At 37.5% G+C, this 19,485-nt stretch overlaps 1 protein-coding gene across 1 annotated transcript in view; it reads right to left on the bottom strand.

Moving 5' to 3' along the window:
* Nucleotides 1–4,459: 4,459 nt before the first annotated feature.
* Nucleotides 4,460–19,485, bottom strand: part of LRP1B (LDL receptor related protein 1B) — a 743,096-nt gene continuing 728,070 nt past the window's right edge. The window contains exons 88-92 of the mRNA XM_060279545.2: nucleotides 15,943–16,019; nucleotides 13,623–13,713; nucleotides 11,783–11,921; nucleotides 9,147–9,245; nucleotides 4,460–5,731 (exon numbers count right to left, since the gene is read on the bottom strand). Coding sequence (XP_060135528.2) covers nucleotides 5,591–5,731; nucleotides 9,147–9,245; nucleotides 11,783–11,921; nucleotides 13,623–13,713; nucleotides 15,943–16,019 — 547 coding nt within the window. The 3' untranslated portion in view covers nucleotides 4,460–5,590. The remainder of the gene's footprint in view (nucleotides 5,732–9,146; nucleotides 9,246–11,782; nucleotides 11,922–13,622; nucleotides 13,714–15,942; nucleotides 16,020–19,485) is intronic.

The raw sequence follows: 19,485 nt of genomic DNA, 5'->3' as shown, positions 1-19,485 counted from the left end.
ATACTGAAACTTCCAAACTAGGTATACAGGGGTGGGGGAGATTCCTCAATTCATAGGTACGGTAATCTACCCATTGAAGGGAGTGGGTGACTCTTGGCTTGGCTCTACAGTGTGAGCGGAAGAGAAAGTTATGTGAGAAGTGGCAAAAATTACTCCATCACAGACATTTCCCCCTCTGGACATAAATCGTGTCCCCACTATCTTTTTGGCTGTAGATAAACTGATCAGATCCGTTTTGCAAACATCTCTGTCCATTTAGATTGTACTTAGGTCAACTTTGAAGTTAGGGTGTTTACTTTAAAAGTTAAAAATGACTGCATACAAAGATGCTTTGAAAGAAACGAAAGAGCATAATGTAGGCTGTATTTTCAACCTGCTCCATAGGAAGGAGAGTGTTAATAGGTGCATTATTTTTTTTTACATTTTCCTATGCATATCATTCTGTAACCTGTATTGTCCTTTGTTACTCTCTTTAGTATGTTCTTCAATTTGGTGTATAGAAATTGCACCCTTTAAACTGTTTATTAAAAATGCAAATCCACCCTCTATAAAAGTAAAGTTTAAGAAAATTAGCCTCAGTTGATCAATTCTCAGCCTTTGAAGCACCATGGCAATCTCAGCAGAAAAGCCTCATGGTGTTGCTTTTTGTCTTTTAAGTTTGCTGCTGCGGTGTAATTCAAACTTCATGAGGCAACAGTTTTATCCTGAGAGGAGCTTAGCCTTCTTTGGCAAGCTGAATTTCTTCTTTCACTCAGAGTGGATAGCATGTCCTTTATCGCAGCTGATCGCACAAACATGAAAGGTTGTGTCTGGTGCCTTGCAGGGTACTTTAGATTTCCTTATCATTATAAGTCACCTTACACTGCCTCCCCACCCCCCTACTTCTAAGCCACTATATTCCAAGATGAAAGAAAGAGGCGATAGGAACTCAGAGGAACAAACTTTCATTCTAATCCTTCCACAGGAAGTATTTAGTTCTCTTTTTCTTTCTCTACCAAAGACTACCACATAATGCAGACACTACTTACCTCTTTTCAGATTAATACGTTGGAATATAAGAAAACAATGCTCTAACATGGCACTAATATAGCTTGCCTTCTTTTTATAGGCAAATGGTCTTAACATGACCACCATCTTTCAATGAAGTTTTGAAATTCATGATGTTCTGTCACTTATGTTATCTCAGTTCTTTTTCATTCATCTTAACTATCAGTTTTCTCTTTATATATTCCACTTGCTCAAAGCTGCTAGTGAAAAATGCTGGCAGAATTAAAATAACAATGAAGTATTGAATCAAAATATAAATAGATCAGCAACTTTCTAACATGAACATTGGTGATAGTAATTTTTTAAAAAAAAACGGGCTTGAGGGGTGTTAGGATTTTGTTTAGTTTAGTTTTATTTTGTCACACATTTATGGAAAACAATAGAAAATACTTAGCAAAGTAAAAAACATTAAAAAATCCTGAGCTTATGGTTTCTCCTCATGTTATAAAAATGTACTTCAAAGAAGGCTACTTTTAAATTGTAATTACTATAATTACACTCTATATTATTATACAGCTTCTTGTTTGCTTCATAATATCAATGCAGTACTGGACATTTCTAGTGCACAATCACTGGGCACAAATGTGTGTAATTTCAGACGTAATAAAAACTATCCCCTGATCATTTTTAAACTTTTCTCCCCTACCAATTGTCTTTACAGAGTGGAAGAAAACTCAGATAGGGGGAAATCACTGGGTGAGGCATTGGCAGTGCATTTTGGTAGATGCGAAAACTGGTAAGTACCCAAGCTTTCTCTGAGACTCTTCCATGTTGTTTTGCAGTCCCTCCTTCACAATGCTTGGGGAAATGTGTTTGCTGATGTCACACATAATTCTGCCCTCAAATACCATGCCACCAAATTCTTAATTTTTCTATCCATGTTTCTGATCTTAAACCAAAGGTAGGAATTGACTTCATGATAGATAGAAAGAGAGAGAGAGAGAGAGAGAGAGAGAGAGAGAGAGAGAGGATAAACTGTTGCCTGTGGGCATAAGGCCTCATTATCTGTGAGATCACCAAGTCTGAGTCCCCACTATCACTCTCCCCACACTCTGATACCTAAGTTTCTATGCTCCCTGTATCTGCATCACTGTGACTTGGTTCCATCTCTGCAACTCCAGAAAAGAATTCCCGGGAGGGAGATGTGTGTGTTTTTCCTCCTAGTCTGACAGGTTTGCATGCACTAAAATGGTGTATTGCAACTGGTTTGTGGCTGTGAGTGTTCATTTTGATGCCCAAAGCAGGCTCCTAAACTTTTGTTTTTGTATATCTGTTGAATATCTTCTTCTACTGGTGCTGTTAAAAGTACAGGAAATTGGTGCAGAGAATAGGTTGCAACCATACTTGTTCCCCACAAAATGTACAATCTGGAAAATCTGCATGGTTGGAGCAGGATTGTATACTGCCCAGTGAACTTTGGATGAAGGGCAGTATGCAAATTTAATAAATAATAACAATAGTTGTCATTTTTTTAAAAAAAATTTTTGGCTCTGAACCCAGGAGAAAACTAATATGGGAAAATATGCATTGTGTTGGGTTATGAGATAAAAAGAATGTTGTAGCCTATTGTTCCTATGAGATTGATTACCCTGTGGTTACTAACATAATTCTATGCATTTTACGCAGAAGTAGTGTGTGCAGGCTTGCAGTGCTCTGCCTCCCTTTCTTTCTGCTTCTGCCTACCATTATCTGCCCTACTCTTTGTCCCACTGGCCAGTGCTGGAAACAGAACAGGAGTGCCAGCTCCCATGGAGGTTATTTAAAAGCACATTAAGAGAGATTAGCTAAAATGTAGGCCACAGATTAGAAAGGATGAACAGGACCAAGTGGCTTCTAGGGTAGTTGATTAGCAGTGTCACAAGACTATGGGAAAAGCTAGCCTAGCATTCTGTTCTCACAGTAGCTGACCAGCTGCCTATGGGATGGCAACAAGCAGGACCTGAGTGCAAAAGCACTCTCCCCACTTGTGACCCCCAGGAACTGGTATTCAGAGGCATACTGCCTCCCAGCAATGAGGAAGAATTTAGCCAGCATCAGCTAGAAGCCCTTGATAGCCTTATCACTCCTCTTTTCAAGCCATCCATGTTAGTGGCCATCATTATTTCTTGTTGGAGCAAATTCCATAGTGTCAAGGTAGGTTTCCTTCAAAATTGGTGGACCTTCCCAAATGATGATAATTAACAGGAGTACCTGCTTCGGCAAAACATGCAAACATTGATGGACTTTGAGGAGCAAATTGGTAAAATTATAAATATCAGCAAACCTACCATAACATTACTTTCAATGGGTCTTCTGTGAGTAGGACTTAATTGGCTACTGACTTGGAACATTGAACATGTTTGTTTGTCACTGGTTGGACAGAGAATAGACTTTTGTGCAGTATTCTTCAGACTGACCCAGCAACTAGAACCATGGGTACTAGCCATTTAAAAACCTCTGAAATGTGCCGTTCATTATTCAGAAGGGCGAGTAGGGAGACAGGATTCAGCTTCCTCCTGCAACTTTTTCACTTTTCTTCCATCCGACTAGTGAAATTTCAGCTTTTTTTAAAAAAAGGCTTTGTGTTTTCAGTTTGGTTACTTTGTCTTTGTCGTGGAGCAGAGCCACCATGTTTCTTTACCAACTTTGACTCTTCTTAAAAAGAAGTAGTAGAGTTTGACATTTTGTACAACTTTGTGTTGAGGGCAAAATATGACATAGAAATTGAAAGTTTGACATTTTGCTCCCCACGTTTAGTATTAATGGATCTTTGTTTCTTGACATTGCTCAAGAAATATGTTTTTGAAACTCCTCAACACGGTTGTTAGAGTGTTAGAGTTTCATTTGAGTAAATAGAAGTCAGCATTTTTGTGAAGTATGTAGGACTTCATTTTTTTTAAAAAACATAGGCAAAATGACTTTTTAACCAAATGAAATATATTATTCTATTAAAAATAGTTTTAACCAATACTCAAAAAGGGTTGTGATATGTATAACATCGTTCAAGCACAACTGCACTAGTATTACATGAATCAAGTTCTTTTTAATAAAGGCCTCAACATGGCAAAGTTTAGAAATAGGTAGTATGCATGCACATAATACAACAAAATCTTTTTATAAAACAGCTGTATTTTTTTTGCAATGTTCGTACAAAGGGAAAAAAGAGCCACCACAAACATATTTAATCTGTTAGATTAATATCTCATGACAGCTAAAAATCAGTAATGTGTAGCAGAAGAACAAAAGCCCCCACCCCCATTCTTTGTGTACAGGTGTGTGAAATCTTTTTTGTGCCTTTAAAGTTATGTATAAAATATTTCAAGGATTGTTTTTTTCCCTTAACAACCTAGAGAAATTGCAATACGTATTTCTGTCACAATTGAAAAAAGGCAAATTGTATTGATTTTTCTTTTTTCTTTTTATTCTTCATAACCACATAAAATAAGCTAATACCGTACCAGAGAAAGTGCTGGAAACTCTTTACATTGAACGCTCTCCACCCACTATTGAGAATGTGATTTTGAGGTTTGTTGAAGAAATTTTAAAAATAATCCACAGTAGCTTTTAAACAGATAACAAAATGATGAAGACTGGGTTAATTTAATATTTTTAGGCAAGTATGGGTTTTCCCCACTCTTCCCTTTAAGAATTCTTTTATTGATGTGTGTGCTTATGGCTTTTTGCTCTCCTTACACCATGGGGGAATTCATCATATACAAATAATGCATATGGCTGAGTAAATAAATATATAATATGTGTGTAGGCGATGCCCTCTTGTGCTCCAGGTAAGCTACTGTATACAGGACTGCAGAATAGGCCTTATAGCACACATCAATTAAGGTCTTTCCACTTGCAAGTCGTATATCACTAAGTTCTATACGGTTTTACTAAATACGAAGGTTTTTTACATGGTATATATGTTTAGTATAGCTTGGACGACCACTGAATCTCCAAAAACGGAAAAATCTGTGTTCATGCAGACCATTAGATGTTCTCTATAGTACTCATAACTTCTCGGCAACCTAAAGCTAACTGTAAAAGGAAGTTATGTTTTATTTGTGAAATTAGGTTTCCTAAAATTTAAACATTCTGAAGTGGATTTTTAATGGGCATAAAGAGAGTAGACCATCCATACTTCCACCATTTAAAAGATAAACAAATTCACACACTGTACTACAGCCTTCAGACCATATAATGGAAAAGTGCAGATATCATCTTCATCAATTGATTAAGTAAAACCAAAGGAAAAGGTTCATACAAAATAGATTGCTCATATTCACACTACAAAGGATTTTTTTAAATTTGTAACAAATTCAATGTGTGTTATATCAGCAGCATTGTTGTAAATTTTACTGTAGTGCAGATTCCCCCCCCCCATAAAAATACCATACAAATGGTCAGTCAAGTCATCAGCAAAAGAAAAACCCAGAAAACCACCAACCAAACAGAAAAAGAATAATCCAGAGGTAATGCTGATGCTAAAACAATTATAATACTGTTGGTACATAGAAAAGTAATCATTATATTTTATACATTTATACAGTATACAAAAGGTTACAATGGATTATGCCACAGTCTCCCTTATGCCAATTTCTATTTTCTTTGGAAGGAGTTCTTTCCGCTCATCAACACTGGCTAAGGAGTTTCGACAATTTTGCCCATCCATATACAACTTTGCATACACTGGATTGGAGTAGTTTGTTGGCTGAAAAGAGATAAATATGTGATATTTAGAATAGCTCAAGCACAAAAATCAAGAAACCTCTCGTTTTAATACATCATACAACATGCACACATAGGAACAAATCGGGACATGATTATTCATTGCCTTGGCTCACGCAAATCACAAAGAGTTGTTAAATATCTAATGGGACATGCTTTTAATATAACTGATGACATGCAACATGAAGGGAAACTGTTTTTTTTTTCAGGGGGTACTCAAGAGTACACAGTACTGGCTCCTCTTTTTGTTAAAAAGTGTGGCACTTACTGTAACAACATCATGGCGAGTACCGACACCTATTTTTCAAGGGGAAAAACACTGAGGGGAAATCAAGTTTATTGGAAATATGGGTGGGGAACATATGAAAACTATGCCAATTCATTTCTCAGTTTCTTATATTTTCATATGATCCTGTTATGGAGAATATGAATGGCAGTTACCCTTGGAATGACCACAACTCTCAAGGGATACTGCTGTGGAAATGCTTACAAACTCCATAGCATGTTAGGATACCTTCTCTTCAGCCCAGCTGCCACTGCAGTATTCCGATTTAAAAGTTAGTAATGGACAGAGTGCTTTAGTGACAATAATGGGTGCCTCTCCAGCCTGGATGTTGATCTGAGTCAATGAATAGTGTTTTAAAAGCCTGCCTTCTTACTATGTACAGACACATATATTCACATGTGTGCAGTCCATTTGGATACATGTTCCACAGGCACATGAAGTGACTCTCAAGCTAAGTTCTCCACTTGTATGAGGATAGTTGATGGAGATAGTCATATGCACATGTTTCAAAGGGCAACTAGATCAGACTTAAATAAACTGTTCCCCTAAGTTCTAAATATCCTATTCATACAGTTCAATATTTCACTTGGTAATTATACTGAATATAAAAGCTACCAGATCATCAAGACCACCTTGACATTGAGTCCATAGACAATTATTGGACAGATCTATTCATTAGACTTCGTTATGGTTTAATTATGAGCATTTTTTCAAGATGGTTGTCCATAGATGCTTCCCCCCCCTATAGTAATGTATTTACAGCTTCTGTATCATTTTATTTACAAAATCAGAATATGCTTGAAGCATGAATGAAAATATTAGATAATTATCACCATTGTGATATGGTTAAAGGAAAGTTCTGGATTATTAAGGCAGCAACCTTATGCATACCTAATTTATACTAAACTTAGTAGAATTATTGTTGTGTAAACACACATAGCATTGGGCTGAATGTTGTGTGATATAACCATAGTCTATGAAATTGGCTTGAGCTCCATTTTTCATGGCCAGATAAGCTCACAATTAAGCCCCTATAAAGGCCCAGTGAATGGGTCTGTCCAGTCTGTTTGTCTCATGCTGTATATTGTAAAATAAAATAAAATAAAATAATAATAATAATAATAATAATTTCCAACTCTCCAACGTCCTATGAACATTTTGGTGCAATACATGCAAAATGATATCCAGTTGCAGAAACCACATTACAAATGAGTGTAAATGATTTCATATAAATACATGCATCCTTGCATATGAATATGATCATTAATAATAATGTCACTGATGTTTAAGAAAGTTTAAAGCTTTTTGATTCATTACTCAAAAATTATGGGTTGGAGTCAGTCTTGACTTGTGGACATAAAGACTTGTTCTGTCCACGGAAACCTTGTGATCTATGAGGAAGAGTGGCAGGGGGAGGTTAATTTTTTTCAATTTCCCTCTCACTTTGCTGCCAGCAGTGTCACCCCTCCCCCACTGTTCTGGAGGGTCCCTAACCCTCGGGAAGAGTGTGGGAGAGAATTAGCAAAATTCACCTTCCCTCTTCTACTTAACTGGAGCATACCCTGAGTGGAATGCCACTTGGAATATTTTCACCGGCAGGGAGCAAAGTCTGGATCCAGTCCAGCAGATGAAATTTAGAGAATGTTGGGAACATTCATGTCCAACTACTTACTAATAATTTTTATGCCTTTTAAGTTTACCACTAACTTTATTTCGATTCTGTGCCTTGTGCCCATAAATGTGTTCCACTGCCCTAAAATCTTTTACACAATCCAGGACACAATCAGGTACAGAGAACACATCTAATTGGGCATACCATTTTGCTTATTAAGACACAATTAAATATTGTGCAATGTTACTGTCACATTATTTTGAGCAGCAAATAATACTCCAGATAAACCAATTGTCTGATGCAGGGTATTAATATAAAGTGGCCAGTTGATCCTAATGTTAATGAAAAATTGACTACATTTATTTATTTGCCAGAGAAATAATTTTGTCATAAATTTGTGCATTTTTTGCTCCTGTCAGTTTCTTTTAGTGTGATATGGTTATGCTTGCTTACTATCTGCCTGTTGGTTATGCTTGCTTACTATCTGCCTGAAGTTTCTCTTAGAATTAGTAGCAAAAAGGTGCAAACGCTGGTTTCTGTGAAAACAGATGCCAAAGCATCACCTTCGACACTACTGTCTAAATATGACAGAATATTTGAAATTATTTCTTAGCTGGACCTGGCTGCACCATAATGGGGTAGAGCTAACCGATTTGAAGTTTCAAAGATGGCACTGACAACAACGTAGTGTCCAGTTCCTTTTGAGGATTATAACTCTTCTTCAGAGGTGGCCACCACATCATCTGTGGAAGACAGTTTTGGACAATTTCTCTTTGAAAGACCTGAAGAAGTATTATAATACTCAAAGGTCATTGGGTAATAATTTGCTGATGCTCATCTTTGGTTATGCTTTCATTTGGTTACTTACTGTTTTGGGTACCTTTCCTTCTTTTCTTTGTTTTACTGTGATGGGAGCCATGTCTGTTTTAATTTTTCTGAAGAAGCAAACAATCCATATGCTGCTCTGATGCTACATAGCAAAACATGACTTATCTATGAATAAGTTTCCTTCTTATTATTGCTTTATTTCCAGGGCCAAACTAGATGTGACATGAAGCTGTGTCAATACAATTAATGTGCATGTATCTAAATAGCAGAATTGTGAGGGTGGGGAGCAGAATTTAAATTCTTTATCTGCCTGCCACAAAATCACCTCTTCGAAGCTGCTACTTGTGTTTCTAAGGAAGCTCCCATTTGCAGCTGTATATATATTTGTATATATATTTGCAGCCCACAGTTACCCCAGGCTTCCCTGCAGCTGTTATTCACATAATAAATGTGCACATTAATTGCATTTTCACTTTTAACATCAGGTCTAGATTCATTGATACTGTTTCATGTTATATTGTATGGCTATTTTAAATTAATACACCATTCATTAAATACTTGTTTGCATATTAGTGCTACCTTTATCAGTTGTAAACTCATACAAATCATTTCTAACTCTTGAGTAGGGGGCTATGGTAGAATGAGCATGGAAAATGAATGGCAGTTTCTCACCCCTGCTGTTAAAGGTCCTTTCAGGTCAGAGTTTAAGTAGATTGGCGGTGCTGTGTGGGGAAGCTTGAAGACTGTGGACCCTCCCCCTATATACCTGGCCTGCATTTAAATACAGCAATTTTTTCCATTTAGTTCTTGTTTTTAAAATATTGCATTTTCCTTCTACACTTTGAAATAGTATTGAACAAGTAATGAGTAAAACCACATACTTGAACTTTATCTTTTTCCCAAATATATTTTTAATGCATACAAATTAAAAAAAAATACTTTCATTAGTACAGGAAGCATTTCTGTTCTAGAGTAATCTTCAATTTGTCAAATGGCCTAGGGGCTAGCCCTAATTTATTGTTTATACATGTGATTAATTGATTAGGACACACTTGGCCATTCCTAAAAACTATTCATAATCCAGCTATTCCTCTGTCATAGAGAACTTTATACAATACATCATAGTATTGAAATAATTCTTCAAGGTCTTGTACAGATGATGGTAATTTGGAACAACAGGAGTGTTTCCTTTTAAGTGCTGGGGAGATTCTTTGAAAACTTAGCAAAACTGCTTTGCTAGTGTTAGGTATGCAACTGAGGGGGGGGAGAGACCTGTTCATTTGGCACGTAACAAAGAGAATGGTCAGAATTGTTATGTGCCTCAAAATACTTCACATGTACAAGCTGAAAGAAGCCTCTACCAGTACCATTAGGTCGCCCCATGTTAAGAAAGGATATTACAGATTTGGAAAAGGTACAGGAAAGTAAAGTGAAAACAGTTAAGGGTTATTGCACTTTCCATACAAAGAATCACTTCAGTATATACTGGTAGGTCTTTTTAGTCTAGAAAGAAACAATTAAGGATTGATGAAGTTGCATGTATAGAAATCCCTTTCGCATAATGCCAGAACATTTGAAAAAACAACAGTCATTGACACTGAGATGTGCAGATGGCTGCTATGTCTGATGAATTTCAAAAGAATAAGATCTATTTTCCATGAATGGATCAATTACTGCCAGCATTAAATAAATTGAACCTCTAGGTCTCTGAGGAACAGATTTTGACACCTTCATTCCATATGTGATTTTTCTAGATACACTGCTAGAAACAGAACACTGGGCTAGATAAACCATTAACTCTGACCCATCCAGGCAGTGATAATCATTAAAATAACTTAAATCCCTATAATGTTCCAGGCAGTTCTTAAGTTTTTACACTGTTTGCTCACTATCTTGCTATCATTCCAGCATCACCATTGAACAATTTGGCAATGGTACAATCATCATTATGTAAAATAAGTCATTGAGCAGTCTCAAGCATGAGATATTTTGCAGCAGCGGGAAAGAGTGTGTTTTCCCATCACAGGTCTTCAAAATTAATTAGGTAAAAACATATGGTTAGTGAAGATTTCAAATACCTGGTGGGGATAAGAAAGCATTACGGTTCTTCAATTGAAAACAATCAATATTTATTAGGAACAACTCACAATTGTTACAATGTATAATACTGAGCTGGTTTCACACATGAATGTTTGCATTTGTGACTTATAGATTAAGCATTCTAGAAATAATGAGTTGGATTCAAATGAGTCTTTCCATTTCAGAAGAGGCCCTGATCAGTAAGGTGGTGGAGGCTGGTCCACAGCCCTTCCACTGAAAATGTCACGTAATTAAAAATCCCTTCTCAAAATCTCGAAGCCACACATTATGTCCATATTATTTCTACCTTTCTACCCTACGTTTGTCAGTGGACTTCTGAAATGAAACGTTAGGGCACCGTGCCTGTCTGGACATGACTCCACATACTTCACCAAATCTGGAAGATATTCTCCTAAACCTCAGACATAGCATAGGTTAATTCTGATTAGTGTGGTGTAATGAGCTTTTGCACATGAGCAGAGATTATTACGGTACTTCACATTTTCAGGACTAATCCATGCATTGCAAATATGTTATGGCTCAACTGTCCTGTCCCCCATCCCCCGACAGTTGGAATACTTTTGGGGTTTTTTTGTTTTAATTTAGAGAAACATATTTTGGATAATGAATAGTTAAATTGATTTTGGAGAGAGGAAACCTGTGTAAGTTTTTATGTGTTTGTTTACTGGCAATGGATGTATAGGTGTAAACAATACATAAATTCAAAAACTTAAGTCATGTGGTATGGCTGAATTTCTAAGAGGTGTGGCGTCAATCTTGTCTGAAAATGCTACTTAGACCCTCTTACAAGGAAACACTTTCCCTGTCCAAAGATGTGCAGAGAAAAAGTGTCAGTGTCACTCTGTACACATATAATGGCAAGCTGCTTAAATAAGTGCTGTCAAAATCCTATCGTGATGAAAGAGCAGGTTAAAAAATTCAGCCCTACCAAGTCAAAAAGCTACCAGCCACCACTGAATAAGCAGAGGCATTTTCACCCATTTTCTCCCCCCCCTCCTCCAAAGAGCTTTGGAACACAATAGTGTGGGAAGTACTTAGGAGGGCTGTAGGGGAGAAGAGATATTCGTAAAAATTGACCCCCTCCTTGTCTATTAGCTGGAGCTTCTTTTTGCAAATGGAAGAAGACCTTTGGATCCTACCCAACAATAATATTTTACTATTATTTAAAACATAATTATTTGAATTAGGAAACAAATACTTGATTTTACCTTTTCTGGATTTAATGTAAAATCTGAAAGACTTCTTTCGTTGTGATTATGGCCCACCTCATACATATTATATGATGGATTTCCAATCTCTACATTGATTCCTCCATTTATAATTGGTTGTCGTCGGATTGTTTTTGCCCTAAAATATATCACAAGGGAAAGAGTGAATAAATTAATCTCTATATTGGTTGTGTGTGTGTGTGTGTGTGTGTGCATATATATAATATAAATTGACAATATGTGAAAAGAAGACGTGATTTTTTTGGGGGGGGGGGAGAGATATTGCCTTGCCAGCTTAATTTTCAATGTTTCCAAGGGGAGTGGGAAGCTTTTCCTCTGCACACACCCCCTGCACTCAACTATCCCTTGACAGTTCTGTGCTTAGTTTCTTACTGTTCTCTTACTAAACTCTCTCCTTGAAAAACATATTAATTCCTATGACTTTCAGTTTACCTCATATGTTGCCCCTGTTACCTCTATATATACCCCACAGCTTTCCAGTCTCGCTGTCTGCCAATTGCTCTAATTGATTCTGGGAAGGGAGTTATTGTTTTGTTTTGTTATTACTATTTATGTTGTGTTCTCATTTTGTATTTTTTGTGTGAATCGCCCAGTGATCTTTGGATGAAGGGTGGAATACAAATACTACTACTACTACTACTACTACTACTACTCCACTAGGTTGTCTAATTGCAATATCAAGGTCAGCAAGTCCAAGCCAGAACTATTTCTCTTTCCTCCCAAGCCTTCCTTTCTTTAGTCTATGTCTGGTCTCCTTGGTAAACAGCTTTCATGTCTCTCTTTGTACGCTATATCTAAATATTTGCCAAAGTTATGTCACTTCTTCCTGCACAACAGTGCTTTCAATTTCTCTTTGTTTCCTTTGATAAACTCTGTTTTGTAAATGGGTTATCTTCCACGTTGCACAAGCGTTTCTCTGCCCTTCTTTCATACCTAAGTCCACCACTACCAAAAAGGCCCTCTGCCACATTCAGATGGTATGACAATTAATTATCTGAACCCGGCAGAGGGCCTTTCAGTAGTTGTGCCCACTCAGTGGAATGCCCTCCCACCAGATGTTAAGGATATGAGTAATTATATAACATTTAAGAAACATCTGAAGGCAGCCCTGTATAGGGAAACTTTTTAAGGTTTTATATTTTACTGTTTTTTATATATGTTGGAAGCTGCCCAGAGTGGCTAGGGCAATATAAATATAAATTAAATATAAATATAAATTTGTACCCAACCCATCTGGCTGGGTACAAATAAATTGTTGTTGTTGTTAGTAGCAGTAGTAGTATATCCCCCCACTTCACAAGCTGTCCCTTTGTGTACCCAGCCTAAATATCTTGTCCTTACCTATCGTATCTGTTGGTCTTGATTTGTTGATGCCCATGCTGTCCGCTCCACTAGCTCTCTCTTACTGCCTTAAACAGTCACACCCATTCTCCCTTCTTTTTGCTTTGTTTAACTTTTGCCATGAACATGTAGCTGGTGTCATTTTGTTCCTTTCCTTCAAGGCCCATCTGAAAATGCACCTTTTCTATGTGGCCTTTGACTCATCTTCTTAATCCCAGTTCCCAACTATGATCAAGCTTTAAGTAAGTGAACCACATTTGCTCAAATTCATCAAGCCCTACCATTGACTCTCCCACCTCTGTTCCTGTTATATTCCCCATTGGCTATTTCATATTGCAAATTATTTGTATCTGCACATGGTGCCATGCAGAGATAGGATTGGACTGAAATTACACAACCATCATCACCATCCAAGGTTGGTAGTCCTTAGAACCTATCCAGTAAATTGTTGCTTCTTCCATCAATGGAAATTTCTTACCTTCGCTTTCTTTTACAAAGTAGCAAACCTATTACCAATGTAGTAACCAAGGTCACCAAGAGGACGAGTGGAACAATGATTGCAATGCTTCCTGCAACAAATAAGAGAAACAGGTTTGACTATTTGAAAATTTAACACTTGGCAAGGAAACTTTGATAATACCTCAGTAAGCAGAGTGACATGAAACTTTGATTGTACTGTAGATCAGGTTTTAACAAATAGATAAGGTAAGGTAGGAATGGAATACTGGAAGCTGTTTAATGGTTTTTGTGTCACCTGAAACCTGAGTTGTAGTTTTGTTCCTCCCAAAAAGCTGTGAGCCAAGAATAAACCTTGGTTACAGCTCGTGGGTTTGTTTGGAGATGATACTAAGCAGGAGCATATCTTAGCTCCCAGCAGTGTGGAAGCAGCCTGAACAGGGGAAAGCATTATGTTCACCTTTTAAACTATAGTTCAGTTTAATTGCGTTTCAAACTGATGTCCGAACCAGGTCACTGACTGACCTAAACAGTCATTCCATGAGTTGTTCATTATATTCCAATGTTCTGATTCTAAAATATTCTACTGAGAAGTCTCTTTCTCTATATGACAAGATGGAAAATGTAGATTTCTTCTACTATTAAGTTCCAGCAGTTGGCCTGCCTGTCATTCCTAAAGTCCTTTCTCAAAGCTGACATTTTACTTAAGCCATTTGTTGAACTATTTAATTTCTCTTTATTAGCCATTTCACTGCCACCTGACAGTCATACTCCAGTCCCTATTTGTGTGTCAATCTGTCACCAGTCTCCTAGATACCGGTAGCTCAGTTGGTTAGAGTGTGGTGCTAATGATGCCAAGGTTGCAGGTCTGATTACCATGTGAGGCAGAACCATATTCCTGCATTGCAGGGGGCTGGACTCTCCCAACTCTACAATTCTATTATTCTATCCCAGTTTCAGTTTGTTAAAGTAGATTACAAGCCTTCTGGATAGTGTTCATGACACCATACCATATGGTTAAAGTTTGTAACCAAATACTAGTCTGCCAAGCACAGGACATGCCAAACATGTTTATTTGCTTAAACATTACATTTGACTTTTCAAATGTAAGTATGACCTATGGATCATACTTAACTTTTTCTTAACTACTTATTAACCACCGACTTGTCTAAATAGGTCTCTAACCCAGTTAGAGAGTATACAAATGCAAATACATGTTTCTGCATATGTATATCTTACTTGTTGAGCACAAACAGGTCCTGCCTGGTTATCCTCTTGGACACAATAGCCCAGATTGTGTGCAAGAAGCACTTAATTCTTTTTAAAAGTGAATTTCCTTATAGTTAAATAACTACCTTTGATTTGGTGCACTTTATTTTCTGTCAAGTGCTTTTTCAAAACCTAGTTTTCCATTAATTTTGATTTATTCTGCAATTCTCCTAACTGAAACCAAACTTTATTCATCACTTGTTAACTTTCCTCCTATTGTCTTCTTATGGCCATACTAGATGTCATGCTTTTTAGTTCACAAATTACCTGCCATTGTGGGGACCTTGATTCAGATTGTGATTCAGGCATGGAGGGGTAGCAGAGCTTTAACCTTTACCCTTATTTGATCCTGATTGAGATCTGTACCCCTCCCCTAATCCTGCAAATGTCATGGCAAGGGAGAAGAATCTCCCAGTTGATTAAATGGTCCAATGTAAATTGCAGCTGCAGGGCCATAGCTGTCAAGTTTTCCCTTTTCTCACGAAGAAGCCTATTCAGCATAAGGGAATTTCCCTTAAAAAAGGGAGAACTTGACAGCTATGTGCAGGGCCCCCAATCCATATGAAGTCTGCGTCGGTGTAAACAATTAACCTCCCCCTTTCCAGTGTCCTGTTCCAAATTGTGAGCTTCCATGCTGTCAATTTGTAAAAGAAAATGTTTGCAAAGGCAAACTACATAATAAACATTTCACATAGGCTCTAAGAGTTGCCCCATACTTTTCATACTAGAGTGACCCACATGTCCACAGGAATGGTCAATTATCATCATCATTTTATTTGTATGCTGCCTTTTGAAAGTTAAAACCATGCTCAAGGCGGCTTACAACATGAGAATATTTACATTACAAACACAACAAAAGTAGTCATAAACAAGAAAGAAAATATCAAAAAAAACACAACCAAATTGAACAATTTCCACTTAAATCATAAGATGTAAAAATAAAGATACAATAAATTAATGTCAATAATAGTAGCAAAATGCCAATTCCAATAACTTCCAGTGCTATCAAAATATGCTTTGTTCCTTAAATAATGGCTTAAATTATATTAGCATTGTTATTCAAAAAAACTTACTTGTACTGATATTGTCAGATTTGCTGCTTTTGGGAGCTGGCCTCTCACACTGTGTACCAGACCAGTTGGTGGAGCATCTAAAACAACCCAATTAATATAATAAAATCAACTCACACCTACAAATTATACAAAAATATATTAAACAGACATAACCCACCTTAATGAGCAAAAAATCATGATCTAGAGTAAACACCAATAAGGTGTAATGATGCTAACCATTTTCATTTCTTCAGTATCAAAAATTTATAAAATAGTTATGTGGTAATACAACAATGCCAGTTTGTACTGTTAACATTGGGTATCAAAACCTGCAATGAAAGCCACAAATAATAACTAAATATAAAGTCTCTTGTTAGAAGAGACTGATGACATTAAACATTCACAAACTGGGAAGTTTCATTTTTTACTTTCAAAACTGTTTTCATTTTACTATTCTCTCCTGTGTCTTTTGCAAAATGTCTTAACCTAAAATGTATTGACTTTAGACTAATAGAAGCGCCAAAATAGGAATCCTAGACATATAAATAGCTATTATTTCTGTTCCTGTACAATAATTGTGCTTTTTATGAACAGGCCACAAGCAGAAATGAAAAGCTATTAAAAATGGAATATTCTGAAATGAGTTACTTGTTATCCATTAAGCTTGGGTGAGACCTGAGCTGCATTATTTTAATTGGCTGATTTTCATGGGTAGTCAACCTGGTGCCCCCTCCAGCTGTTTTTGGGCTACAGCTATCAACCTTTGGACATAATGGCAGGGGTTGCTGAGCTTTGGAGTCCAACAACATATGGAAGACACCATGTTTGATACTCCTGCATTAATTGATTTGGGGTGGGGGTGGAATGGATTCCAGAGAAGCAATGCCAAATGAGATAACAGAGTGAAAACTAATTCTACCTCAGAGATGTCTGGCAATGGGGGGGGGGAGCATCTAGGAAGATGCCTGAAGGGGACTGACATAGAGATATACCTTGTTTCTGATCATGTGGGCACATATACATTGTCTGCTTTATATCATGCCAGATATAAATTTTATGAGACAATGCTCAGGAGCAAACTAGTTAATTATTCTTGTCAATTGATTGAAAGGAGTAAAAAAGAAGGCAATACTGTAACAAAGCCTTAAACTTTTCTACATCTCATGGATGGAAGACAGGTATTCTATCTGCCAGTACTTGAGCCCCCTTTTCATCATAAAGGCAAGAGTAAAGCAGGACATTTTAATGTTCCTCTTCTTAAGATGAGAAAAAATGATTAGCATGTTGTATGGTGTAATTTTTCTTATCCAAAGAAAAGTATACGCCTAGCTTTTGTTTTAGTAAAATCTGCCTACAGACTGATATACTGTGTGTGTGTGTGTGTGTGTGTCTATACACACACACACACACACACACACACACACACACACACACACACACACTTCCTCAGGCAAGGAGGTTCATTAACGCTGAAATAGAATTTGTAGTGATGCAGTGTTCAAGTCGATTAGCCTGATCTTTGCACACTGTGAACTACACACACTTGATCAATTCAGCATAAAAAGTATTAAAAGCAACTCTATTTTCATACTTGCATGAAAGTTACCTTTCATCAAAGAAATCTTCAAAGTTAAATTTAAGCTAATAGTACAAGTGTTTGCTATCATCTGTCATAATATTTGCTGCCATCTGTCCTGTATACCTTTGCACTGTTGTATCTCCATCCCAAACATGTTAACCATTGGAAAAAACTTGCCTTAGTATCACATCTGGTTCTATCCTATATAGAGAAATGCAATTAATCTATGGTTTCTAAGAATATTGCTAATAGCAGCAGACTGTTGGAAAAGAGACTGCGTGGAATGGGATGTGTATGCAGGTTCTGGCTTTGCCTGCAGTCACCGTGCAACCCCAGGAAGGTTCTGCATGACTGAAAGGATGGTGCAATCTGTTATATGGCTGCACTGCATGTGTGTGTGCATGTGCATCTGGGGAGAGGGGGAGCACCACTATTCAATTTTTCAGGTCTATAAAGCAGGCCTAACTTACCTGCAAATGGGATCCTCTTTAACGAGGGTCCTGGTTCTGCACAGGCCCCTGAGAGAACCCCCGCCAGGTTGAAGGTGCTTGGCGTGGCCCAGGCCTTGTCTGTATAGCCCCACAATCACACCAGGCTGTCTGAGCCAATCAGTGCAGGTGGCATGATTGATGGAGGCTGAGGCACTTGCTTTGCGCTGCCAAACACCCGCCCTCCCATCCCTATTTGTAGGCGTTGCTACTTTGGCCTTGCTTCAGATATTGGTTGGTCGCCTGTTTTGGAACAGGCCGGGTAGGAATTTTTCCATATGGCAAATTGGCAGTGGCCACTTGGTTTTCACCTACCCCCTTAGCAATCGTCACAACTGTGTAAGGTTTGGCAGTTAGGCATTGGCTTAATGGTGTGTGGGAGGGGAGGTGTGGCCATCACCTGCCCCTCCATGAATAAGGGTATTCTGGTAAAGGAATCTGGGGGTCCTGGATCTCACCCGGTCCGCTTGGGGGGCTAGGGCCATGCCAGGACCACAGGAACCCCGGGGTGAGCTTTGGTTGATCTTCATCGATGTTGCTCCCTCGTTTGGTTTGCTGGGAGGGCAGGAGTCAGTGATAGTTTGTCAGTCCTAAGCCAATACCGCTCACTTTGCTGTAACCAAAAATGTTGTGGCCTAAATTTTGCCCAAAACTACATGTCAGTGTGAAGTTATTTACTTGGGGAGGGCCTTGGGAGCCTTGGGGCGCAATAGACCATCAGATAGAAACTATAGTTTTTGGAAGCATACTTGGTATAAGAGAGTTGAGAAGATAAAAAGATAAATATAGTAAAAGTTTGGATACATTCCAGTGAAGAAATATGAAAGTGTTTATATTCTATATTTCTGCAGTGAGTATCTGACCGTATTTCTGAAAATACAAATTTTTAAAATCCTTTACATATTTGTAGCTTGTATGGGACAGTTTACATGTTACTTATGCTTGATGGCAACAGATTCATTTCTACGTAGCAACACACATAAATAACTTGCTACTTTCTTTAAATTGTGCTGGCTATAAGTCATAATACCACAACTAATTTAGCACTGATGTATGTGATAAAGTGCTTCCAGATTTTAAGTTCTAAACTTATTTCTGGAATATCTGTACACTTAACTGAAAATTTACAAAGTTATATTTCTTGCTTTAAAAATCCATAAAGTACAGTGCAGCAAATATCACTTTGGTTTACAATAACATTTAGCTTTCACAGGTGATAAATAAAACACCATTTGTAATAGCATACGACATGTGCTGAGTCCACACCTGATGACAACACAAAACAGAAAAGCAGAAAATCATACTACCGTGTTTCTCCAAAAATAAGACACCATCTTATATTTATTTTTCCTCAAAAAACCCACTATGGCTTATTTTCAGGGGATGTCTTATTTTTTATTAAGTATGGTACAGTTTAACCTACAAGGTTAACCTGTATATCAGTATGGCTTATTTTGGGGGTATGGCTTATATTCCTTGAAAGCTATGGCTTATTTT

This window comes from Zootoca vivipara, chromosome 1 (assembly GCF_965207765.1).
Source record: "Zootoca vivipara chromosome 1, rZooViv2.hap1.1, whole genome shotgun sequence".
In the NCBI taxonomy this organism is placed as follows: domain Eukaryota; kingdom Metazoa; phylum Chordata; class Lepidosauria; order Squamata; family Lacertidae; genus Zootoca; species Zootoca vivipara.
Note: the sequence above shows the minus strand (reverse complement) of the source record. Positions and strands in the feature narration are given on the sequence as shown.